The following is a 27270-nucleotide window of genomic DNA, read 5'->3' on the forward strand; positions in this document are numbered from 1 at the left end:
AAAAAACAATAATAATTTTTTTTTACCCAATTCCATTTAAGGAAATTAAGGATTGTGTTTTAAGGAAATTGGTCTTTATGTATATACATAAACTTTGTAGGTATTTTTTAAAAATTTATTTTATGTCCGCACTAAATCATGCCGGATGATATTAATTATTTTTATTTTGTAAGTTAATAAATAGAAATAATCATTATTATTGGTTCTAAGATTTTATCTTGATGTTGAATCTTTTTAAACTGATTTTGTGATTCCATGCTTTTTTCTCTCAGTCATTTACTATAAAATTGATTAGTTTTATTCTTTTTATTAGTTTTATAATAACTCTTTGTCTTTTTCAATTTGTTCAGTTTTGAGTATTGTCCACCCCTTGAATTAAAATTCATTGTTAAAATTTTTTTAATGCTTTTCTTTTAATTAGTTGTGAAATCTATCCTTGTTATTAGGTTAGATTTGTATATTTCTGACTATAGATCTGAATCTGTATAATAGCTGTAACTGTTTTGAATGCATCCTTTTTAATAGGTTTTATTGATAGCTTTATTGATTTGGTTGATATTTCCGTTTTCTTTAGAATAGTTCTATTAGTTTTTTGTTTGTTTAAATTTTGTACAACTAAAATTTTTCAATTGTAATTTGAGACCTTATCTTTTTACATTGTTTAACTGATGAAAAAGAGCAAAATGTGAGCTTATTTTTTTCTAAATTAGCTTAATTTGGTCTGTCAAATTGTCTAGTAATGTATAGTAACGTGTAAAGCAATGAAATAAAAAAATAACTTTTAACAAAAACTTTTTCAGTAATATAAACAAGTAAAATCATATCTCCTGAATACCGATCACAGTATTTGTGTTTAGTATAGCTTTTTTTAGTAGTTTTTATGGTATTTGCCTGTTTTTTGCCGCATTATGTTGTTCAAGTGTTTTTTTTTTTTTTTTTTTTGTTTTTTTTTTTAAATCCTAAGCAGGTCACATGTCTGTCCATCAATTTCATTTTCGTCATTTAATGAAAATGAGTTTCTATGTATTTACATTAACTTTGTGGATTTTTTTTTAATTTCAAAATAGTAGTACTCCAATGCTAAATCATGCCAGAATATGATTTTTTAATTTTATTTATTTATTTTATTTAAACTAATAAATAATTATGATTAAGACAGGACTTAAATTTTTATCATCTTAATCTTAAGTAACTCAATTTTTTTCAAATTGGTTTCATGATTTTTTTTCTTACTGTTACAGTCATTGATATAAAATATATTAGTTTCATAATAACTCTTTTTTTTACTTGTTCAGTTTTTGTTTTAGTCTATCCCTTTTGATTGAAATACATAGTTAAATGTTTTCATCATCTTATTTCAGAATTTTTTTATCCTAATTGAGTCACATATCTTCACCCATTTCATTTTCCTCATTTTACAGAAATGAGTCTATATATTTACATCTAACTATGTATCAAATTTTAAAATAAATTCAATCGTAATTTTCGATAATCATAATTTTAAAATAAATTTTTAAAAAACATCCATGAAAGTAATGTAAATACATATGCTTGTTTCCGTAAAATGAAGATGAAACCCATGTGACCCAATTAGGATTTTAAAAAAAATACTGAACATCATACATATATATGATAATCATATGCATGATAAAGCAAAAAGGATCGACTATTTAAGCACTAAAAAAATGACTCTGAATTAATTATATCCAGCAATGATGAATTTACTTGTTTTTTTAACCAAAAAACGTGTCCTGTATTTTAATTATTTTTATTTTATTGCTTTAGAATAGATAATAATTGGGTCACATGCAGAGGTGATTGTGCTCCGGAAAAAATCTGGTTTTCCGGATTTTTCCCTAACCACGCTCTGGAAGTTTCCAGAAATCCTAGGTCCAGAAGTTTCAAGAAATCATCTATCACATTTATGTATAAAAATTCTCGTATATTTTATCTAAAAATATTAGAACTAGAATTTATACTTGGTATCTTTCATTTGTAAATATTTTTTTCTGGTAGAATAATAAATGTGATTAGAGATAAAAGTAAACTTATACATAATTATTCATTTAAATTATGCTGTATATAATTTATTTAGAATTTAGTGTTTTGAAAATATCAATGATTTAAATTTATAAAGACATAAATTTTTTGAAATCTGCCAGGAATGATTTTACTCAAGAAATTTGCAGGAATTTTGAGTTGGGCTCACAATCAACCCTGCACATTTCTGTGCATGTATTTTACATATTATTTTCTACATACGGAGACAACCACTACTTCTTTGGAATGATGTATTTTTCTGTCCTTTGATTTTAGTCACTCGGTTTTTAATTCTTTTTTTTTCTCTCATAGAGGTATACCTCTACATTGTGCTTGTATGAGAAATGGTTATTTGAATTGTGTATCAGTGCTTCTTGAATCGAATTTAGATCCTAACATTGTTGATAATAAGGTACCAATACTTTTGTTACTTTCTTACATTGTGTTTTTACTAGTATAACTACATTTTCAAAAGAATTTTATGAAAAACACCGACTATCTGGAATTTAACTAACTGCTCTTGTAATCAAAATTTTCTAAAGTTCAATAAATAAAATCTTAAAAAAAAAGAACTTTTCGACAATCTCATTAAAAGGAAGTTAGTAAATTCTTTTGGTATAAAAATTAATTCATCCGTAGTACTTTTACTCACTTATTTAATCTACTTTAGTTATGATTCCTGCAGATTATTTATTTTCTACTTTGACACTTTAAACTTACTTTATCTGTTTTGCAAAATCTTTGTAATTCGTAATATTTATTTATCTTCATAATTTTCATTTACCATTATTATAGTCTCTAACAATTATAGTTCATTTAACTTTATTTTTAAATGTGGATTTCATGATGACTTAAATTTTTTTAAGTCTGGGTTCTTTTTCAAAAAAATAAGGTTATACCGAAAAACAAGGTTTTTGATTCTTGAATATTTGGAATTTTGCTGAAAATCTGTGCCTTTCGGATACTCAAGTTTTTACTGTATTCATTTACTAATTAGTATTTTTGTCTCAGTTTTTCTTTATAAATTAAACTGGGGCTTCAATGGTCAGCTTTGCTATCTAAGACTTGCTTATTCATATTATTAGTTCTGTTTTTATATAATTTAATCCTTTTTATTAAAATTTTTTTTACCAACTAGAACTTGTTTCAAATGCTATATTTACTGAATTGTTGATCTATTAATAATACAGTGGAAGATTTATACTATTTAATTCTATAAAATGCAATTCTCGATTAACCACATTAACTTAATTAAAGCATATTTAAATTGATAAATTTTGTTGGATTTTATTTCTAATTCTTCTGATAATTTTAATCTTTTACTATGAATTAATGCTTAAATGTGTATTTTTGTGTTACAAAATATTTGCATTTTAAAATTAATTGAATTGAATATCAAGATTTATATCGCGCTATTTAGTAGTTAAGTTTAATGATATGCAAAATTATCGATATTACTGACAATTCTACATAATACAAAGACTAATGTTTGAAGGTTTGCATTATGTAGAACTTTCAGGGATGAGAGTTTCTTTCCTGCTTTTTGGTGGAATTCCGCTTGTATTTTAATTTAATAAAGAATATCTGAAATTTTTTTTTTTATAATAAAGTCCCGCTTTTTCGAATTTTTAAAAAAGGGATTTATTTGTGGCAATTTTTCTTACATATGAAAATGTGGTTTAAAATTGCATTTAAGTAAATCTTAAACCACACTTTGCAATTTGTATTTGCACAATTTAAAATTATACATCGCAATTCATATCTGTGTGGTTAAGACATCTTACATTCAGATTCATATTTAGGCAATTTTAAAATCATGTATCAAGGTTTGTATTCCCACAGTTTAAAAAAAATAATAAATACTGCACATCGATATTTTTTCTTAAAACATTTATAATATTAATTATACGCATGCCCATGCAGCATGAAGGGGCAAATAAACGTTAAAAATACGTTCGTTCGGTATAAGGTTTTGGACTTAACGTTAAAATTACGTCAATTTCACGTGATGATTTTCACCATTTCTTCATTCGTTAAAACGTATGCGTTAAAATGACGGTATTTTAACGCTATCAATTTTCCCTTTAAATATTTCGTTAAAAATGAGTACTAAAAATACGTTATATTAACGTGTACATTTTACCCATTTTTTTACCGATTTTTAAAAACGTTTTATTAACGAAAAAGTTACGCTTTGTTGCATAGTTATGTTTACGTTAATTTTTTGGGATTATAAACGTAAATTCAATGGTAAAAATGTTTCTAAAAAAGAATGTGAGTGCCCAAGAAGGATATTATTTTACGTCTCTCTTAAATTTGAATAAACTGAACAGTGTAGATTTTTATTACAATTTGTATTCTATTTTTAAATACTTATAATTATTTTTGTTTATTTAAACTGGAGATAAATATTTGTTTGTTGATAATATTGAGTCTGCTCATTGTCAATAACTGACAAGGAAACTATGAGTTTTAATTCTTATGAAACTAAACTAAGATGAAATTAAAGAATTTCCAAAATACTGAATAAAGTAAAAATTTGTTACAACTTGTCATGTAACGAACATAATAACGTAAAAACACATGATTTAAATTTAAATCTTCTTTGTCAGGTACAAGAGTCGTGGTGTAGTGGTTAGAGCGTTCGCCTCAAAGGTACGTTGTTGTAGGTTCGGTCCTACTCGGAACTTCGGTGGAATGTTGAGTTCCGGATCTTGCAATTTTTTTATTCAAAGATCATAAATTAAAAGACTATATATTTTTTTAATTATGTAAAAATTAATTCTCTTTTTTTTATATTGAAATTATCGCTCTCCATATGAGTTTTTAAAAAATAATTATAATAAATTACAAAGAAATTTATCTACTTTTAAATTCCATGTTCTTATTGCAATGAAAGAAGCATTTACTTTATTTTAAAATAATGATTTAATGTTTTTTTGTATCGCCTAAAAAATGTATCAATCTTGTTTCTTTAAAGTAGTATATATATTCATTACTGAAAGAGAAAAAAAGCATACGTATCAAAAGACAGATAAAAAGGAATTCTCATAATTAGTTTTCGTAATAAAATTTAGTGTAGGAAGTTTTAAAATATTTGTTGTTATTAAAAAACGTTTTACAACACAACAAAATTTTTACAAATTTATTGAATTTTGCTTTGAATCTTGAATTTTATAATCTAGAAATTATTTAAATATAAAATCTCAATTGCAATGAGTAAATTATTTATGAAAATCATATATAGTAAAAAATAATATAAATTTATAAAATATAAAAAATAATATAAAATAGCATAAAATATAAATAATAATTGTAAGTTTTGTTGTAATGTCAGAAAATTTTTTTTTTTATCGGAGCAAGTAATGATAATTCTTTATTTCTTCGCAGAATATTATTTATGAGTGAGTTTTTGTGTATGTGAAATTAAAGTACTTTTAAAAATAGTTTGAGCGTTAGTTCGGTTTCTTTTTCCTAACTGTCAGTTTTAGTTTGCATTGAATAGCCTGTTTTTTTTGTTGTTTTTTTTTCCATATCGGGCAATAATGTTACATAACAGGGAATTTACCTATGGACACAATGCTTGGAGGGTTTTAAATAGTTAATGCAGTTAAATAAATTGTTTTTTAATTATTTAGATCCTATAAAGAAAAAAGAAAAAAATTTAAGTTAGGGAAAGAGAAAGTTCCTCAAAAATTTTAGTTGAGACCTAAATTTTGCAATGCTAATACATAGACCCTAAAAAAACAAACCCACCTTTAAAAAAAAAAAAAAAGAAAAGGATTTAAATATTTGTCTTTTTGCATTTTGACATTAGTGCGACAATTTTTTTCTATGTTCTTTGACCAAGATTTTTTCGTTTAAACTTAGTTCCGACTTAATAGGGGTTTTAAGGGCCATTCTAGTCCTTGACGGGGGCGGTGCTCGATTCTCGACACCACCGAGTACATGCGATATATGTGCTATTAAAATCTGTGGAATCGAGAGGCCTGTGGTCGGTCGCATTGCTGTGCCAAATGTACAGGGATCTGGAGAAAATTTCCTACCCCTTCAGATTTAAGTCTAAATGGATGATAAGCCTAATGTACAGCTCTAGAGCGACGCAACTAAAACTCCTACCTTCATTAGTTCGTTGACAAATTATCTGTTTACACTGTGTTATCTGGGAATACAATTTCAACAAAATCTTTTAAATATATACATACATTGCTTTTAAAAGGAAGGCAAATATCAGCAAGCGAAAAAACAGATTCATAAAAATTTCCTTTTTTTTATATCTAAAACATTGAAGAGGGGAAACGGAACGTTCAACGAAAATGGATCCTTCCAGCTAAAATTAAATATAAAATTTTTAATATATTATATGAAAATAACTTGATCCACGGGGAATGTTAACAACTCGACGCCCTTTTTTACCCTTTTTGTTATAATAAAGTTTTCAAATCCATTATATTACCTCTTTTTTTTCTTTTTTTCAATTGAAATCGTGATTTAAAATGTGCTTTTTATTTAAATGTGTATTTTTTTATGTAATAAATATTTTAGGAATTTATTCAAACTATTATTTTTAACACGGTCATCACCAACAACTAAAAATGATACCTAAATCATGAGACCATGCATTTATGCATGCCAATTAATGTATGTAAAATCTTTACCCACGTAGGCGAGAAAAACAAAAAATAAGCACGAAATTTGAGAAATAACGTGTAATCACGATATAATAATTAAAATTAACCAGAGATAAATAAATGTACATGTTGATTCCATATTATGTTATTCGATAAAACTTTTATATTGGTGGATGTAGTTAGATTAAATCTTTTTGATTTGATGGAAGACCTAACGTAGAATGTATTCTACAATATCTTTCTTACTCTCATTTCAGATGAAATAGAAATCCTACAATTTATGGTTCATTGATCAGCCTATCTGATGCACAAAAAAATCAATGTACATTGTTAGTTTTACAGTTTTAAAATATAACATAGTTAATGTCTCATTTAGTTAAATTACTATAGTACGATCCTCTAACTATCAAATCTTCGATTGGAAATGAAGTTACTGGTTAGAGGAAGCAAAAAAGTGTAAAGTTTTAAAATGAATAATCACGTATTTTAAATAATCTTGTATGTCTTTCGGAGCAGTTATCTTAATTTATAATATTTATCCATGTTTTTCTTTTATAATAAATTATTGTTATAAAAATTTTACATTTCCAGAGCATAAAACAGCAATTTTTATGAATTCATAAAAATTATAAAAAGCATTAAAATTGGGGTTTTTTATGTACAAGCTATTCAAATAATATTATACTAGTTAAAATAAAATACTATTATATCTCTGAAATGATAATAACACTACATAACAAATAGTAATACTTTTTTAAAAATGTAAAATAGTAATAATTTTTTAAAAATGCTCGACAGTTTTATTTAACTTTATTAAAAATATTATATGAAAGTTATTCTACAATGTAGCATTTTATTCCAGGTTTAATTAGAATAATAATAAGAAAAATAAGATGAAAAATCAAAAATAGACGAGAAATAAATTGATTCACAATATAGATTCAAAAGTAATGTTCCACATTGCTTCCAGTTATTTGAGTTTTTGTTTTACAAATGCATTAAATGATACTGAGTTTCAACTTTTCACTCCTTTTCCGTGGGCACAATTTCTACACAAGGACTGCTACCCCTACACTAGACAACGCTTATTTACATTTGTTGCACGCGTGATATAGCTATTCTATAGTGTATTTACATACGCCGAATTCAATGGTAAGTTCTTTTATTCCTTACTTTAATTTTTACTATTTAGAATGTTAATTCATTATAATGCTTCACTATCAAAGAAAGTAAATTATTGTAGTTAATTCTGCTTGAAATAAACACAAATATTCTAAGCCTATCATTTGCGAAGTTTAACAAACTATGACAAAACGTAACGATTTTGGAAAAAAGCAAGAGAATTTGTTGATTCTCATTTACTGAGCATAAAATGTAAAGAGATGAAATACAGACCCTTATATACGATTGTTATGCAGTTGAGATATTTTTAATAAAATCATGAATATTTTAAAAGTATTCTGATGGCACCTAAGCTTAATGAAGGAATATTAATCTGAAATAAGTTAAACTAGTTGCGATCTTTTGTAAAGAAAATTTCCGTTTTAAAGCTTTAATTATCAAAATTATTAAATTAATGCTGCATTATTTTATTCACCTGGCAAATTTTGTTGCTGTAATAAATAACAATTAACAAAAAGTAACAATTATAAGCATTATTCTGAAGATAATACTTAAATGTTATTAATCATGGTTGACTTCACACACAAAAATATGAGTAGAGGGGATATTTTCCATCTGTGATTTGTTGTACTGTACCTACTATTGTGGATTTCAAACTTGCATACATTTAAAAAAGAAAACATGTAGAGGTTTGCCAGGGGGTAGTGGCTACAAGATATACCCTTAGTTTCTACCCATGTTTTGTTTTCAGTGTGATGATAGCCACTGGAAGTTACCAAGACTTGTTGATTATTCTGCCACAGGTGATGATAAACAAATTTTCCAGAGTAGAAAAGAATTTTAGCTAGATTTATAATGTAAATTTTTCAGTTTCACTAATTTTAGGGGATATTTCCGTATCTTAATCTGTCGCACAAACTACTATAGCCAAGCTACCAAATAGATATAAACTTGAAGTTTAAAAAAAAACAAAAAAAACATAAATGTTTGCCAGATGGTTACAAGTTATATCTTTCGAGTTGGTCCCTTTCTGTGATTTTTTTTTCTTTCTTTCAGTTTCTCCGATACCAGAAGTTGCCAACACGTGCCGATTATTCTGCCGTTGTTCATTTATCCCCTGATTTAATGAATCAAATAAAAGGGGATGTTTCCCTATTTGAACTAGTTTGTGCCAACTAAAAATGTTGAAGCAAAAAAAAAAAAAAAAAAAAAAATAAGATTTTGTACTTTGCAAAAATTTAAAAAGAAGTATGTAGTAGAAGTTTTCCTGAGGGTTGCTACAACTTATATTCTTTGAGTTATTCCCATTCTGAGATATTTAATTTTACGTGGATCGCTGGAAGTTTATGAATATTTAGCCATAGGTAACAACATAGAAATACTCATTAAACTTTTAATCCCCTATTAGGGTTACTTCTGTATTGTGAGCAGTTATGCCAACTGCTAACTTTTTAAAAGAATATGTAAAGGTGTGCAAAATGTAGCTACGAGTTATACTCTTCAAGTTGATCTCCGTCCGTTAATTTTTTTTAGTTCCTCCTGGTTGCTGCATGGAAGTTGCTTAGAAGATATAGTGATTATTCACCGGCAGATCATGATACGGGCATTTTTATTTCTGTTTTGCCTACTCAGTACGAGATGGTATTTTTATTAGCAAATAAGACGAGACAAGTTTTATGTGTGAAACAGTCCTGTCATATTGTTATTAATTTGAGCTGTCTTATCTACTTACCTACTATTGTCTTATAAAGTATAAAAACTATTAGTTGTTGCATTTTTAAAACAGTTGAGTAGTAGCAGTTGTGGTTCATGGCAGTTTCTTTTAACTTTACCTTTTTAAAGAACCGAGGGTTAAACACGCTTGATTGGTATAAATTTTACAAGAGTATAGCAGATGGTTCTTCAGCCAAAATGTCGTGGAAGTATCGTCTTAACAAGCTATTGCAAGAGAAAATCTCATATGGACAAAATAGTCTTTTGACTATTTATTTTGCAACATGATATCTTTAAAAAAAAATAATAAAAAATCACCCAGTTGAACATTTACTGGAAATTTTTCTTCTTATTTTTGAAACAGTTTTTGAAATTTATCAGCTAACACGATAAGGAAAATAATTGCACTAATTTTCAATATTAAATTATCTTTAGAATTATTCTTATTCAAGCTTTTATTTAAATTTACATTGCTGTTTAAAACTTTTTTAATTCTTTTATAGTTACTGTATTCTAAAAACATGCCTAGGCAGGGGTCTGTCTAGGCCGAATTTACTACCGTTTAGCGGTACCTTCACAAAATCAACTTTAGGAAAAACAGTTTCACAAAATACTTTTTCTTATAATTTTATTTGCGTATTCCTTAAGAAACGATAAATCCATATTTTTGTGTTGATTTTTTAATATAGTTTTTAATTTTTCACAAATTATATCTAAATTTTCACAAAATAGGTACCTCTCAGAAAAACGTAGACAGACCCCTTGTAGGTGAAAAAGTTCAATTGAAATTTTTATTGCTAGATTTTTCTTTTAAACAATTTTTGTCTTGGTTTTTACTTAGCTTTTTACATTTCTAAAAAACTTTGTTTTTATTAAGTGTATGACACAGTAATTAAGAAAGTTTCTAATGACTTTATTCTTATCTGGAAAATATGATAATTGGAAAGCTGAGATGTAAAGCTTTAAAATTTTATTTTAAGAATTAAAATAGATTTTTCTGTTTTACATTTGTATATAATCTTTTGTTTTTGTTAGTAACACAGCATTTTAATAACATATTTCTAATAGATTATATTTTAGTTAATGTTGCTTTATGGATACTGCTTTGCAGAAAATATTATTCTTAGCATAGAAGCTTTGTTGTAACAATTATGATATTTTTTTTTCTTTCTATTTTACTTTATAACTTTAGTTTTTTTATAAGTATTTCTTGTTTAATTTTTTGTATTACCTTTAGCCCATTCCACTAATATAGATAAGCATGGAGTAATTTCCAATTATAAATAAGCTTATTTATTCGTAAAAAATATTTATTAATGAATTTTTTTTTTAAAAAAATATTGCTATAGAAATATATTCTGCATTTCACCATTTTTTTAGCTAACATTCTGCCAAACCATTACTCCTTACCTCACTAGTTCTGAATAATAAATATGCCCGTATAAACAAAACAAAATATGTTTGAATAATTTCTATGTTTTTAAACATATTAACTGAATGAATTTTCTTTTTCATAATCTATTGATGTACTTCTGAGGAAGGTCTTTGGAAAGGATCTGGCTTTGAGTATGAAGCTCCATCAAGTCTCATTTGAAGGTTTCTGAATTAAGTATGTCTAAAGAAATAACTGTATTTGAATTGTTTCCTTTTTTCTTGTACTTAAAAATGGGTAAAAAAAATTTCTTGAAATTATAAACATGAACAAATCAACTGTTAAAAATTATTTCAAATAACTTTTACTGATATTAAAAATAGTAATTAAAAATTGTTTACATAGGCTGCCCATGCTTCAATAACAACAAATAAAAGTACTCAAAAACTTGTCTCTTAAAATGAATTATCATATATTGTAAATATATTTTACATGTACTGTAGAATCCTAATGATTTGATGCACAATCATCAGCATTTGCACTATATTTATAATAAAAGTTTCTGGTGTAAGATTCACCGTTAGTATCAAGTAGAATGGTAAACTGTTACTGTTTTTACCTCCACTATATTTGCTGTTCCAATGTTTTATTTCACTGGCACTTAAAAAATATGTGCTTTATCTGCATTAAATTAGTCTTTTTATTCATAGTCTTTGATAAGTTTAAACAAATTCTGAAACTTCTATTTTGCTTTTATGAATTCTTCAGCGATCATACATGATGAATCATTTAAAGGCTGAGGCTACTCAAACCAAACATTCAAATGAATTATAAAAGGAATTAACAACATCAATTGGAAATTCTCGGGGAATTAAGATTTATACAAATTGCTTAGTATTTCAAATCTCCGTGGCAGAATCGCAACGGCACGGCGACATTGTTGCAGAATTTTACATAGTTCTTGCATAGAGATTTTCATAGCTGCCAACCCTTCTGCATTTTGCAGAAGCTATCCGCATATTTACTTATTTTAGCTATTTTTTTCTGCTTTTACGCTCAGAAGATAAGATCTTCTGCATTTTACCCGGTCGCCCGATAGCTAGTATTTTGTTTAAGTCAGACTGTATTGACTATACCCCACAGCAATGCTGAATGCGAAAGGTTGTTTTCTGTGGTAAAAAAACTAGGACTCAATTCTGCTCATCAATGTCTGATGAGCAGTCTGCTCGAAAAACTTTTAGTAATTAAGTCTAAAGAAGAAATACATTGTTTTGAAAGAATTTTTAGTTAAAGCAAAAGGTGCTACTAAAGGATCTTTGCAAAAAAAATTTTTTTTGATGTAATTCTTTCTCCATAATTTCCATTGAGTTTATATATAGTGCATACTATTATAGTGTAATTAAACTAATTTTAATGTGTCTTGAAATTTTATATATTTCCCTTTAATCAAGAATTAATAAATGAATATAGTACCTTCAAGTAGCTGGTCAAAATTTTTAAAAATTTTTTTTACCTTTTCTTGTTTTAAAAAAAAGGGGAGTATTTTTTTAAAAATAAATTTATTAGTAATTAGTATGCAGTTGCAAACCTTCTGCATTTTTCTTGTCTATCATCAGCATTTTTATAACTAGAGGTTTGCAGCTATGGATTTTTCTCTTGAAAAGAAGAAAATATTACATTTCTTTTTTACAGAAATATTTGAACATGCAATATTTGAATCATGCATTTTGATAATCAGTTTTTGGCACACTCAATTTTCACTGATATCATAAATCGACGTAACGTTTCGATGATATTTTCGGCAGCTATTGATACTGATTTTCATTTGGTTCTTAACCATCTTGATATATTTAAACAATATGGAAAACTCGAATCGTGCATTTGAGTATCTATTTTTTTAAGGCTATCTATTTATTTTTTTGAAATTCTATCTAATTTTTGGAAGTTATAGATGTTGATTTCTCCTTAGTTTTTAAATCTAATATTTTTTATACGATATTATTTATTACAACCTAATTTCAAAGTGTAACACGCTTTTGAGCAGTCCAATTTACATAATTACATCATATATATTTTTTTTTGGGGGGGGGGGAGGGGGGCAATTACTACTATGGATTTCATGATATTCAATATTTTTTTATTGTTATGATTATTTGCAAAATGTGAAGAAGCAAATAAAGTGTGTGTTTTCCCACCAACAAAATATGAGAATATCACCCATAATATTAAAAAGAAATATTTCATGCTAAATTAAGAAAATCAGTATTATTTTTTTTTTTTTTTGTTAACACAGAGTATTTGCCATTTTAAATTAGCAACATGTGTGTTTGTTTGTATTAAATGTATTTTGCAATTAGATATTAGTGCTGGAGAGTTTAGTCGCAGATAGCTCAAAAACATTCTGCCACAAGATTTCAAATTATCCTTGTTTCAATTTTTAAAAAAGCCAATTGTATATATGTTTATATTTATTTGTGTACTTCTGCAGTTTTCTACAATTCCGCATATGAGAAATTGAACTTTCAATATTGTTAACTTTAATCAATGATTTTATATCTATGACTATACCTATGATATTTTCTATTTATATGACATATCTGTCTATGATACTTTATTTTTATAAAGTATCATAGTATCACATTATGGGTGATATTCTCATATTTTGTTGGTGGGAAAACACACACTTTATTTGCTTCTTCGCATTTTGTAAATAATCATCACAATAAAAAAATATTAATAATCACTTTTATTTTTATAAAGTTTTTTTTTTTCAATAACTTCTGCACTATATTATAATGCTTACATTAAATGAAAAAATTTTTGATTTCATACTGTTTGAAAACATCTTTTATCTAAATATCTTATTTTTACCAAGTGAATGTTTTTGTGTTTATTATTTGGTGTTAAAGTATTAATGATTAAAATGTTTTAAAACACGATTCATTGTGTATATCAAGGTTGCAAAAAATGCTTACTTTTTTCTAAAAGAGTTAGCCTGACTAGTCTTCATTAATTTATTATAATTTCTTGCATTTTACTGTTTACATTTAGCATACTTATGTTCAAACTTTTTATTTTAACAAAAACTATTAAGTAAAATTTATGTTAAATGTCTAATATTGCAGAAAACTTATATATCTCGTAAGTTAAGTAGTTCATGCAATGGAAATTATCACTACTACAAACTATATGAATTACAGTTTGACAAAAAAATATATATTTGTTTTCACATCTTTAAATAAGTTAAAACTTTTTTTGATATATCTGCTCTATACTTGTTCAAAAAAATTTTTAATTTAATTTTTTTGCAAGGGTGTGGAAAGTTGGTAATTTTGTTTTGCTCATATATATATATGCAGCATTAAGAACGATAATTTCTAATTAGTTCCAAGAATAAAATTATTATTTTGTTAAACAATTTTAAGTTTAAAGCTGTTCCTCCGAATTGTTTCTATAGTCCAAAATTGCTATACTGCATTACTCCAAACATTCTGTCATGTTGCTACAATTAACTAACACCATTGTGTTCCTTTCATTTTATCACATTTTTCGAAGAAATATTTATTAAAATATTTCTCCAAAAACTGTGTTTTGTGTGTAAATTTTTTTTTTAAATTTTTTTATCCTGTCCTTTTAAAGTGGTTTAAACAAATAAGGTATTTACTGCCCCCAAGCAACCTGATAGTAACACACTAGGGTCAAGGAACACAGAACCTATTTTTCCCACCCTGGAAGCTAATGCCCCACCATTACTAAGAATTCCGTTGTCGAAATGAATTTCTAAATCTCCAAACAGCTTTCTAATGTATTTTGGAGTAAAGTGTTAAGTTTTAGCAGTGATTTTCCAGAAATTAAAGAACTTTTAAATTAACCATTTTTTGTTTAAAAAAGCTTTAACAGAGGCAATTGTAAAATGTAATTCTTCACTTGAACTAAATAATATATAGTTTAATAAATTACTGAATTTGTTAAAATTACTCCTTTTGTATATTAAAGATACTGTTTGTGTTAAAAGGCATAGTATTTTTACTGTTTTAATAAATGAGAAATTAAAAATTACGTAACTGAAACTAATGGAATTGTGTTTCTGAACTACAAAGTTCTTGCAAAATATTCTGAAGAGGAATGAAAATTGCAGCTAAGGAGCAAGAAAAAAATGAGAGAGGAAAATAAAATTCTGATGATAAGTAAATAAACAGAAAGTCGTGGCAAGTACTGTGGTTATGAGAAAAAGTCATTTCAAATAGGGGTGTTTTGTGAATAGTTTTGTCTTGATTTTAGATCAGCGGGGGTAAACCAATTGACACCTTTATTTCTCCATTGTTCCCCCATTAGAAATGTGCCCTTACTTGTTACCATAGCAGCCGACAACACCAGACTAAAAGCCTGGAGGAGTTCTCCTCCGAGCCACACAAAAAATAATTTTTTGTTTTGTTTATAACTTGCTGTTGGCTTCAATGTAAGATTTAGCTAGGATAAAAAATAAAAAAAATTGTTAAATACTATTCTAATTCAGATTTGTGCTGTATATGTATGTAATTTTGTCGTGTAATATGTGAGTAAAATTTGTAAAATAGATTTTCTTATATCTAAATATTTGGATGTACTCAATCGATATATATTTAGTAGAAATTCCATGAAAATAATAAACAGTTTTAATATTTTTTTTTTTTTACATTTTATTTAACTCTGTATTTTATCTAGTCAGTATTGCTTCGTTTTAGAAATCTACTGTTGGTTGAAACATTTTAATATTATTGTCCGGCATATTTTTTTTTCATATGCTAAAATAGTTATTTGTTTTCCAGGTACATTGCAGTGAAGAGGTGATACTAACAGCAGGGTGGAAGAAGTTATGAATAGATATATTTCAGATCTGTGGCGATGTGTTATAATTGTAAATCTGTATATTGTATGATAGTTGTAAAATAAATAAAACTTAATAAATCTTATTTGATTTAATGTTTTTTTCTGTATTTAAAATTATTAAGTTAACTGCTCATCTGGATTAAAAATTGTAATTTTTACGAACATACGACTTAGAAAAATTTTAATTTTTGTAAGTAAACAAATCAAATGGTAAATTTGGTTAATATATATATTTTTTTACTTCATGTGTGTGTTAAAGTAAATTTTAGTTAAATTTTTCAAGCTAAAAACTAAAAAATAAAAAAAAAATAATGAACCCAAAAGCATTCCAGAAGAGTAGATAATTTCAAGCAAGCAATTTGGAAACATGGATTTAAGGAGAGCAGTAGACTTCTTAATTATTAATTTGAACTAAAAAAAAAATATTTTTTCCATAGGGGTTTGGAAAATCATGTAAGTATTGAGTAATTTTTTCTCCTACCAATTCTTTATATTACAAACTTTTAGGCATGAAAAATTTTAAAAATTCCTGAGAGACATGAAACTTCGTAAATAAACTAGTATGTTGCTGTGAAGAGGTAGTAAGATTTGCATTCCTTATTCGTTGAGTTATAATTTGAATTGTAAAAATTTACAAAAAGTATGAGATTAAAAACAAAAAGCTTTTTCTAGGATTCTTAAAAAAAAGCATTAATATCGGCTGTTTTGCGTTATTTTAGTTTTAGTTTGATAAGAATTAAAAGTTTAAATGCTATATTTTTTAGTGCAGCATAAACATTAAAATACGGAATGGTTTCTTCCCTTCTTAGTTAAAAAAAATTAAAATTACGTTAAAATTGAAATAAATTTAGTTAAATTTACGCGAAAAGTTTACTAATTCACCTAACTCAAAATAAGGGTTAAAAATATTGATAATAATACGTAAATTTTACGGATTAAATCCGTTTGTATTTTGGTTAAAATAACGTTAAATGTGCGTTATTTTAATAAAAATAAGCGTTAAAAACACGTAAATATTCATGGTGAAAAAGACGGATCTTATAACACTGAAAATTCACGTTAAAAACTTAGTTAAATTAGCGTAAAAAATGCGATAAAAAAGAAACAAACTTCGTTAAATTAACGTCAAAGATTGGTATCAAAATTCACCATAGTCAAACTAGAGGCAAAAAAGCGTCAATTTTGCGTTAAAAATAACCCAAATTTTAACGTTTATTTAACGGATTCGAGACTACCACTTGAAACGTAAATAAAACGTTCGGTGGAAACGTTTTTTTGCTTTTAACCTTGTGGCATTATAACGTTATTTTCACGTAATTAATACTTATCTCTGCTGCATGGGTATATACTTCACGTGTGCACTATTTCCTCACTAAAAGTTCTTGTATTTTTTCAATAACCTAAATGTGTTTTGCACTTAGCATTTTTGAACTTCTATTATTGTACAGCAATAAAATAGCAGTTATTTTTTTGCATTTTACACCCTATTTATGAATTGATTCATGAATTATTTCATGTTTTGCATGTTTCTTTGAAATTGTTCATCAATATAAAATTTCATTATTATTATTTTTATTATTGTATGATTTGTTTTTTATTGTTTTTATTGTACATATTAAATTTTTCAAGGGTAAATTACTTCTGCATTGGGCAGTATTGGCTAATCATTGGGAAATTGTAAAGTTGCTGTGTGATTATGAGACAGATGTAAATACAATGATTAAGAAAAATGATTGGTAAAATAATTTATTTTCTTGTTTTATTCCCTTTGATTTTAATTTACTATTTGGTTTTAAGGATTTTCTTAAAATTAGACTATTTTGTTTTTGTTTGTTTGTGTTTTTGTTTGCCTTTTCAAAGCAGGCAAATCCTTAAAATGAGAAAAAAATTGGGAAATCCAGTTAACAAATAACAATTTCCAACTATAAAAATTTCAAATTTTTTGTTGTTTTTCTACTTAGGATGTTGCAAAATCACCTTGCTTTTAAAAACTTTCTATCATGCACTTTTCAAAATTTATAAAAAAAACTAATTCTAATTAACTTTAAATCCAGAGATAGATTATTGCCAGAAGCTGCAAATTTTTTTTTTATTGTAGCTTATTGGTTGGGGGGAGGGAATCATTCATAAATTAATTTTTGTTCAGTTATACATTGTATCAACTAAACTGAGGTTTCCATGTACAGTTTTGGCATCTAAGTTTTTAATATTTATATTAACAGTTTTATATTTGTGATTGTAATTTAATCTTATTAAATTAAAACTTTATATTACTAGCATTGAAAATTTTTACCAATATGTATTTTCCTAAAATTATTGATATTATTTTGTTAAAAGTTGGAAAAAAAAACTTGCAATTATTTTTATAAAATTTTAGATTTTGTACTTTTAGCCCCATAAAGCATTATTGCGCTAATAATTTTTAGTTAATTAATTTTTAAATTCTGAATTTTGCGACACATTTTATATACGCTAGATTTATGTATGTATGTATATGTGTGTATATATATATATATCCTTCCAGCATGCGCATCTGCCCAATTTTAAGACAAATTCGGTTTTTGATGAATTTTTTTAGCAGATCACAGCTGTGATGTTCGATGGTTTTTTCTGTTCTGACTTTCAACCCTTTCCCACATCATGGAATGTAAAAACAGGAAGTCGCATAATAATTTTTATTTTCAATCAAAGTTTTGTGTTACTTGATTCCTTGATTGTAAAATTTACTGCACGCAGGTCATCAGTGAAAATTCGAAAAATATTTCCTTCTCAAACTTTTTGTCATTTTGTGTTAATAATTAGTGTGTATTATTTTAATTTGTATAAATTAAAATCTATAATTTTTATATCGGTTTTGATTGCTAAAAAATACATGCATTAGCTGATTTAACCTGCATTCTTTGAGAATTGTCTGATGAATCAAAAGAAGAGAAGGAAACATTTTGGATTTACTAATAATAGATTGATAGTAATAATAAATTGATAGATTGAATAAATAAAAATATTAAAATTATTGTTAGTTTAAAACTAGTTATTTATTTTTCTTGACTTTCAACGTAGTAAAATTCTTTGTGGATGTAAGTAATGTTAAATTCACATATTTACCTAACAAGATTTTCTTTGTTTAATATTCAACTGTCTTGAATTTTAAAATATAGTTATCAATTAACAGATTTTAATTTATCTATAATAAAATAGAACATTGCTTTTCTACCTAACTAATATAGGCATTTAAAAATAATTTACTTTCATTTGAATGTAGAATGTATTTGTAAGGTTAAGAATGTATTTTGCAACAATAAGCTTAATTTTTTTATTTCTTGACAAATTTATTATCAATATTCATGTATTTTTGTCATTTTTAGTGCCAATAATGGTAAAATAACAGCTGTTGTAAGAAATACGACACATGGTCACTCATGTAAAATTGCTGAGCATGCATGCTGGAAGAGTATATATATATATATATATATATATATATATATATATATATATATATATATGTAATAACAGGGTTCCAACCCTGTTATTAGTGTTGTATTTAGCTTGAAATAATTGCAGTCATAAGCCATCATACGTTCTAAACAGGTTTATTAAAATGTTGGCTGGTATTGCTAACAGTTGACGTCCCCACTCCTGCATAGGAGGGGGAGTGGACAAGACTCCGGACAATCCCGGCACAGCTTATCAGGATCACATTATTATGAAAAGGACACGCAAAACTATGCGCTCTTAGGTTTTATACCAACATAGATTTTAGGTAAAATGCAAAATGCAGGAGTGGGGAGTGGACAAGACTCCGGACAATCCCGGCACAGCTTATCAGGATCACATTATTATGAAAAGGACACGCAAAACTATGCGCTCTTAGGTTTTATACCAACATAGATTTTAGGTAAAAAGGCACATTCGTACATTCCTTGTATCCTTACGCATTAAGGAAAATCATTTCTGCTTCCTTATATGGAATTGAAAAAGGGCACGATTCTATAAATAACTCTTCCTTTGAAATATAAATCTATTTATATTCCAATGGTATGTTTTCAGCCTTGAATTCCCAAAATAGAATCTCTCTACGCTTATTCTTTAACAAAGACATTTTATGAAACCGAAAGAGTTTTAATTCTTTTATTAATACAAAAGTATTTATTATTTTTGTATTACATATATATATATATATATATATATATATATATATATATATATATATATATATATATATATATATATATATATATATATATATATATTAAGCTTATTAATTTTCTTCGTTTTTCTCTCTTTTCTTTTTATCATATATATATATATATATATATAACTATCCCTGAATGCTGCAAGAATTTATAAAAAATGTACTCTTTTTTTTTAAAATTTATAACTAATTTGGACATTTTTAGATGTTTATTAAGAGCTATCATACATTATTGAATCTGTGAACCTTTAGTTTAACATAACTTATATTCGAAGCAAAAAAATCATGATTTTTTAGACACTGGAAAAGGTTCTTGTTTGGATAACGGGAACCATAGTATGTTTATTGCTTACTTTATTAGTAGTTAATCTATATTTTATTGCTTCAGTCAATGTAACATAAAGTATATCCTATTCTCCTTTTTGAATGATTTATATTTATTATTGCAAACTACGTTCAAAACATCTTAGAAACTGTTAAAATGAATATATAATATTTAACTCTCAACTCTGCAATCAATAAATATGCTTTAAAAAGTTTTTTCTCTCTCTTTTTTTAATATTTTTTTAAGAAAATTTCAAAATTGTTTTGCTTTGATTATATTATGAAAAATTAAGGAAAGACCTTTTTATATCAGTATATTTCTCTTTATAATTGAATCTTGGCAAAGAAGGTTTTGGATAGAAAATATTGATTATTGCAAAAATTAAATTATTAAACGAACAAAGATGCGTTTCAATTTGATCCCTGCCTTTGGGAGTGCTTAATTCTAGCTACTCTGGTTTCCTAAATGCTTAAAATATTTGCAAATTCTTACTGAATGAAATATTATCTAAATTAACTTCTGAAGTTAATATTCCTTTGTTAATGAGCAAATGTTTCGATGCGTATAAGTTTAATTATTGATTGCATGAATTAAAACTTAAATAACTGTGAAGTCTAAAATAACCATTAAACGCTGCATATCCATTCGATAGTTCAACTTAAAGAATTTTTTTTTAAGACTTTAATTACTTGCACTTAATTTTTTGGTTATTTTAGGATTACTGCACTTGATTTAGCAGTTATGAAGAATCATTATAAAATTGTCAAAGTACTAAAAATATATGGTGCACTTCATGCTGAGGAAATTAAAAATATTGCCGCTCAAGCAATTCAAGTGAGTACTTAAATTGGTCCTTCCTACATTGTTAGCATTTTTCTTCATGCACTATTTTATTGTACCATGCATATACAGTATACTTTTGTGTATGCATGGTAAAATAAAACAATCTATAGTATACAATCTATAATATACTTTATACAATAATAATTTTTACTCCTGTATTATAATAATAAAATGTTATGTTCATCAACATGGCTCTTTCTACATTGTTTTATTGTACCATGCATCCAGAGTATACTCCTGTACTATAGCAAGGTTCTTCCTACTTTGTTCTTCTTTAACATGGTTCTTCCTACATAGATATGTTTTTTGTTATTTTATTACCGGCATTCAACAACCGACCCAAGTCTGAGTTTACAACTTTCAATGTTTAACTCTGTAGTACTCTAATTTTGAATTCAACCCAGAAAACAAGGAACTCCTGGATTGAGCATTAAAACAAACTGGCATTCCTGGAGGACTTTTTGATGAGACTAACATCCTGCATTTGCGTTGCATGGAGAGGAAAACCCTTCTAAGGTTAGTACTGTCGGCCTAAAACCAACACGCTTGATAATTTAGTAAATAACGACGGACCACCAGCTGCACTTTTTGTTTTTTATTAACAACAACAACATTAGGTATAAACAATAACAACAGATGGAGATATTGTGGATTTCGAAAGGGTTTAAGAGGTATTTATCCACATCTAATGTTTATCGAGTCTCATAGGAGAAGTGATGATTTAATCTCGTTCCGCTAGAGAATGGCACGCATGCACCAACAAGTACGATGACAAAAGGATTCTAACCCATGATTCATCTTCTACTACTGAGGATATTTTACATCAGCACTGTGGTCCAGGAGCAGAATTCATATCAACCAGCCTCTGCTGGATTCAAACCGGTCACCTCTTTGGAAAGCGAATGCTCTATCCACTAAGATTGTGCGCATTTACAATATACTCCTGTACTATAATAATAATTTTTCTGCATATTTGTTACTAATTTTACTATTTTGCTACTAAGCCCTATACTTAAATTTGCAAAATATGTTAAAAGTGTCTGTTTCTTGCAATATCTGTCTTCAAGTTACATCTTCATTTATTAATTCTATTTCAAAATATTTAATTTTCAGCAATGGTATCGAAATCATCACTTTATAAAACAAATCTATCATAACCTTCATGCAAATTAAGTATATATTTGTTAAAACTGACAAATTCCATTTCGTTTTTTAAATATAATTTCATATTTATCTTTTTATGGCAATAAATGGAAAGAAAAACATTTTATCTGGAATTTGTTAAAGCCTACTAAATTTTAGTATTTTATCATTATATAATTTTATGAACATTTAAATTACTAAACTAAAAACTTCCTTAAATATTTTCAAATATTTTCCTTCACCAACTCTTGTTTAGCATGAAAATTTCTATATATATATATATAAAAATGGACTATTTCCTCAATTCGTCAACTTTTACAACTTTAAGTATTACAGAGAAAAATGTGCACAGAAATAAATGCATACATATTCTTAGTAAATTTTGTCCTACACATCATTTTGTATGTGTTCCAACATTTCTGCAATTATTGTCCCAAGTGTAAAAAGCGCTAAAAAGACTATAGGGGGCTTTAGTTAGATCTTCTGTACAGGGCAGTAAAGTTTAATTGCACTACCATTTTGTTTAGAGTCAATAATCTTAATTTCACCTTTAAAGAAATCTGTGGGTGACTTTATTGACTGTAATTACTGTCCTTCTAATTTTCTTCCAAGAAATTGCAAGCTAGTAAAAAAAAAATTATTTGTAGGAAATGTAGTTTTATTTTCATAAAATATGGATAGTTAAATTAAGGAAATGGAATATTTTTTCATATATTTGGCCAAATCTGTTGCTTTGTGATGACTGTTTCTACCTAAAATTACCTATGGGCATGGGTTTGCTTTATTAAAAATTTTTTTTGTGTGGTTGATTCATTAGGTTATCAGGGTGCGTAGCATTTTTAAAAAGTGCTATTTTCGTTTTTTAAAAGCCCTTAGAGGTGCTTTTTTATTGGGTCTTTCTAAAAAGTGCTTAATTTTCCTTTTTTGAAAATGAGATTTTACGCAAAAGCGTGATTTTCACATTGTTCTATTCAACGTTTTCACAATTCATTCAACTGCCATGCATTTCGGCGTACCATCATTCCGTAGCACAAGAAAGTGCCTATGATTTTACATGTTTGATGAAATGCTTGCGGGTCTCCATGTGCGCATAGTGAGCTCTATTCAGTAGGAATTATTCTTGCATTCGCATGTGTAACTCGGCTGCATTTTGTAGAGATTCTCAATTTCTGGCTTCATTTTCCTATCTGTGAAATCGAACCGAAAAATCTCTCTTTTTATGGTGGCTAATGTAATCAAGAAAAAGAGTTCTTTGTCAGAAACTAGTTATTTTATCATGACGGGCTTCAGACTCCACACTGTTCTATTTAAGTAGCGACAGGGTGTACCTTCATATCTAGAGTAGTAATACCCCCCAAAAAATCCTTGTAAAAAAAGTAATACCTGTAAAAAAAAATTAGCCAATCTCCAGCAACTGAACTAAAATTCTGGGGAAGGGGTAAAGGATATTTTACGTGAAATCGAAATTTAAAACATTTCTTCGGACCTCTAAGTTTTGCAACTAACTATATTGAAATCAGATAGCATTTAGCAAACAATTTATTTTTAATTTTATAACCGTTGTTAACAGCCAACCCAATTTTCGGGTTTACGACTACTAATGTTCAACTCCGTAGCCTTGTAATTTTGAACCCAATCCAGAAGACAAGAGAACTCCCTGATCAGTACCCCTAGGGCTATTAATTTGTTATGGAACATAGAAGGCTTTGTAACCCGACAGATTTATTGTGCATCAGTCACCATTTACTGCGCAGGGAGTCTTCGGCCAGGACCGAACCCACGACTTCTTGAACATGGGCCCAGTGCCCTACCAACCAGGCTATCCTGGCCCATAGCAAATAGGTTTGTTCAGAGTGGTTTGTCATGATAATCTGTACTGTAAATAGATCCATTGTTGTATAAATTGTGTAGACAAACTAGTTTAACTAGAGCCCAGATTTAACAAAAAAATGGGAAACACTTGTCTGGTAGAATGTTAAGAAGAGCATAACTGTTGCTTTTAACAAGTAAATCCTGATTCTAGCAAGTAATATTTTTGGGATTGATATGTATTTTCTCCTCTGATCTCTAGATAATTGAGAGGTTGAATAAGAATCCAACAAAGGCAAACGTATGAACTTTTTTTTAAAAAATAAATTGACTGACTTCTTTTGTGCTATGCTGAAACAAAAAAATAGAGTCATAACTATATTTATAATTTATGTATAAACCCTTATTAATTTCCTTACAAGAAGTTGGTTATAATGGGCAAATATGATGGTCCCTTCACACTAGTTATAGGCAAATTCGACTATATATATTTAAGGACAATTAATACACATCAGGATTATTCAAAAATTTTCGTGTGAAAAATTGTTTGCCATAAGGTGATTCATGCAGCCTCTTTTACTAAATTTTACTGTTTATTAAGTTATACAATATACATTTGCTCTAAAAAGAAAATTGCTTCCCAAAAACTAATAATATGCCCCATTAATCAAAAGACTTTCTCTAATATTGAATAAGTATCCAAAAATGCAAATGCCATCAAAATCTTTATTTTAGCTATAATATGTTGTGGGCCAAAAATGGACCATATGCCATTGAAATTTATAATGCCTTTACAATTGTGGATAATCTTTTTAAGTTTATGAAGTAGCTGTTGCTGAATTTAATGATTGTGCCTAGTATTTATCATATGGTGTATTGAACAATTCAAAAAGCTTCATTAATTATAAATTAAAAATATTTAATTTCTGAAAAGAGTTTAGTTAAAATAATATAATTAACTATGTCTTTAAGTATATTTTATAAATCTGAATTCATTTATGATTTGTAAAATTATTTTGTTCAAATTATTTTCTCTAGCAACTGTGCTTAAATGACTGTTTTGTTCATAATATTTTGATAAACTTTAAAGCCTGCTACAATTGTTAAAGAATTGGGAAAAAAATTATAAAATTTCCTTTTTATTGTGAAGTTTCTAAAATTTTCTATTAATAATTCCCTTTTTATTTTAAAATTTCTTTGTTAAAAGACATAAATTTTATTTGCTATTTTTTTAAATGTTTTTTTTATTTATTTCTTATGGGCTAACTTTAGATTACTGAAAATTACATTTTATAAATAAATTAGAAGAATATTGAATTCCACAAATATTGACACAGTATTTAAATTATTTTTATTTTAAGTATTTAAAAAATGGCTCATTTCTTGAAGAAAACAAAAGAAAATAAACTGATTTAACATTCGTTTTAAAAAGGAAGAAAAGTTTGCTTTTCTGTAATAACAATAATGCATTACAAAGTTATTAATTTAAATTAAATCTAAAACGAATATTCATGACACATTATATATGAGAAGAAAGCTGATTATAGCTTTGTATGGATTTGATTTGGCATAAGTGCAACGATACATTAATAATTTCTTTTATATATATATATATATATATATATATATATATATATATATATATATATATATATATATATATATATATATATATATATATGTATGTATGTTTCAGAATCGTGACACAATGGATGATTATATGGTGTCTTTGGCATCTAGAAGTCTGATGTTTAATTTATTCTCTGTGAATAATAGAAGGTGGAGAGCAGTGCACAAAAATTTTACATCTGCTTTCATTTTTTTTATTATTTTTACCTTGCAGCAAAGGCAGTTGAAAAATCTCTGAAGCATGCTTTTAAAGGTGAAACTTTATTTTGATAGTTACTTTGTTCCCCCCCCCCCTTTTTTTTTTCTTCAGGAAGGCAAAATCATAAACCCAAAGGGCTTCCAAAGGCTGTCCCCCTTAATAAAAATATCTTAACTTTACTGTACTTATGCGTATGGTTGAAGGTTAATTGTCGTTTTGTATTATGAATTTTATTATTTTTGTTTTGATAATATTACAGTCAATGCTTCCTTGCTTGAAAATATTCATTAAATTTTTGCAAAATAGTTTTTTTTTTCCTTGGAAAAAAAATTGTAGTTTTATTTTTTCTACTACTAAAATAGATACTATTTCATAGTGCCTCAATTTAAAAGGAATCAAAGCTCATTTCAAAAGCGACTAAATCTTCTATGCATTATAGTTGGTATAAAATTTGTATGCGCATAAATAAAATTTTTTTTTAAAAAGTTTCATTATGCTCAAAATCTTTTAAAATATCCTAACAGTTACTATATTTTTGAAATTCTCAGAGGAAATATTTCTGGAGTTAATTATCATTATAAGGAGGCATTGATCTTTCTGGAAAGCTTTAACTTTTTTAGACTTGGGAATTTTATGCAAGATTCCTAAATCCAGTTAAAATATTCAGAATTTACATTTATATGTTTTTAAAATAGGTATTTATGGTTATGAAATGTTGGTAACTTTTTAATTTATATTTTATTAGACAACTTGGATTTTTTGTAGCTTATGAATTAAGTGTATTATGTATTCTTTTCAGGTTCTTCTCTTAGTAGTTGACTTAGTTCCTTAACTTTCAAAATTGCTATTAAAAGATTTAAATGCTGCTATTTAACACTTTAATATTGTATTTGGAAAAAAAATTATAGCTAAAAAAATTTGATTTCATTTCTTTTTTTAGCTTAGATAGCACTAACGAAAGAATTAGGAAATATGAAAGTAAAAAAGTTTTTTAGGTAACTAATTATCATTTTATGTTTTAATTTTTTAATATTGAAACCTTGTAGTGATACAATCTACTAATCAAGCTATATTAAGTCAATTTTTCTTTCAAACAATTAAATTCTCTTCAATTTGGTTTTATTGTTATTTATTTAGTTTTGAAGCATATCAATTATATTTTTTTAACAAAATTGTAAAATATGTTTCGAAAAAATATGCATTAGTTATTTTGTCTTGTCTTAAAGGTGAACACATATGATTGCTATTACTTTGTACTTGTATGCTTACTATCTTTCTTTTATTCCCTAATATAGTATATTTGCTTGTTAGACCTTGTAAAGTATCGTCTTTTTTTAGGAATTTGTTTTTAATTACTTTTTTTCTCAATTTGATGAACTGGAT

The 27270-nt window shown here is 26.8% G+C and overlaps 1 protein-coding gene and 1 long non-coding RNA gene across 12 annotated transcripts in view; both read left to right on the top strand.

Moving 5' to 3' along the window:
- The window catches only part of LOC107440383 (uncharacterized), a 106310-nt gene that overhangs the window by 41429 nt on the left and 37611 nt on the right, over window positions 1–27270 (top strand). For 5 of the 10 annotated variants that reach the window (XM_087154588.1, XM_087154590.1, XM_087154591.1 and 2 more), the window contains 3 exons: window positions 2353–2452; window positions 17377–17483; window positions 20981–21098. In XM_087154588.1, coding sequence (XP_087010714.1) covers window positions 2353–2452; window positions 17377–17483; window positions 20981–21098 — 325 coding nt within the window. Of the gene's footprint in view, window positions 1–1785; window positions 1927–2352; window positions 2453–17376; window positions 17484–20980; window positions 21099–27270 lie in introns of all 10 variants that reach the window. The other 5 variants (XM_087154583.1, XM_087154584.1, XM_087154585.1 and 2 more) reach the window with 2 other exon arrangements.
- On the top strand, window positions 3436–15830 carry LOC147801941 (uncharacterized). Of its 2 annotated transcripts, none has more exons than XR_015430253.1 (2): window positions 3436–11115; window positions 15687–15830. It is a non-coding gene; the product is annotated as an uncharacterized LOC147801941 (long non-coding RNA). The 2 variants fall into 2 exon arrangements; XR_015430254.1 differs by having other exon boundaries at window positions 3436–11102.

The sequence above is a fragment of the Parasteatoda tepidariorum genome, chromosome 11 (genome assembly GCF_982258835.1).
Source record: "Parasteatoda tepidariorum strain Cologne lab strain chromosome 11, Ptep-v5.0, whole genome shotgun sequence".
Classification (NCBI taxonomy): domain Eukaryota; kingdom Metazoa; phylum Arthropoda; class Arachnida; order Araneae; family Theridiidae; genus Parasteatoda; species Parasteatoda tepidariorum.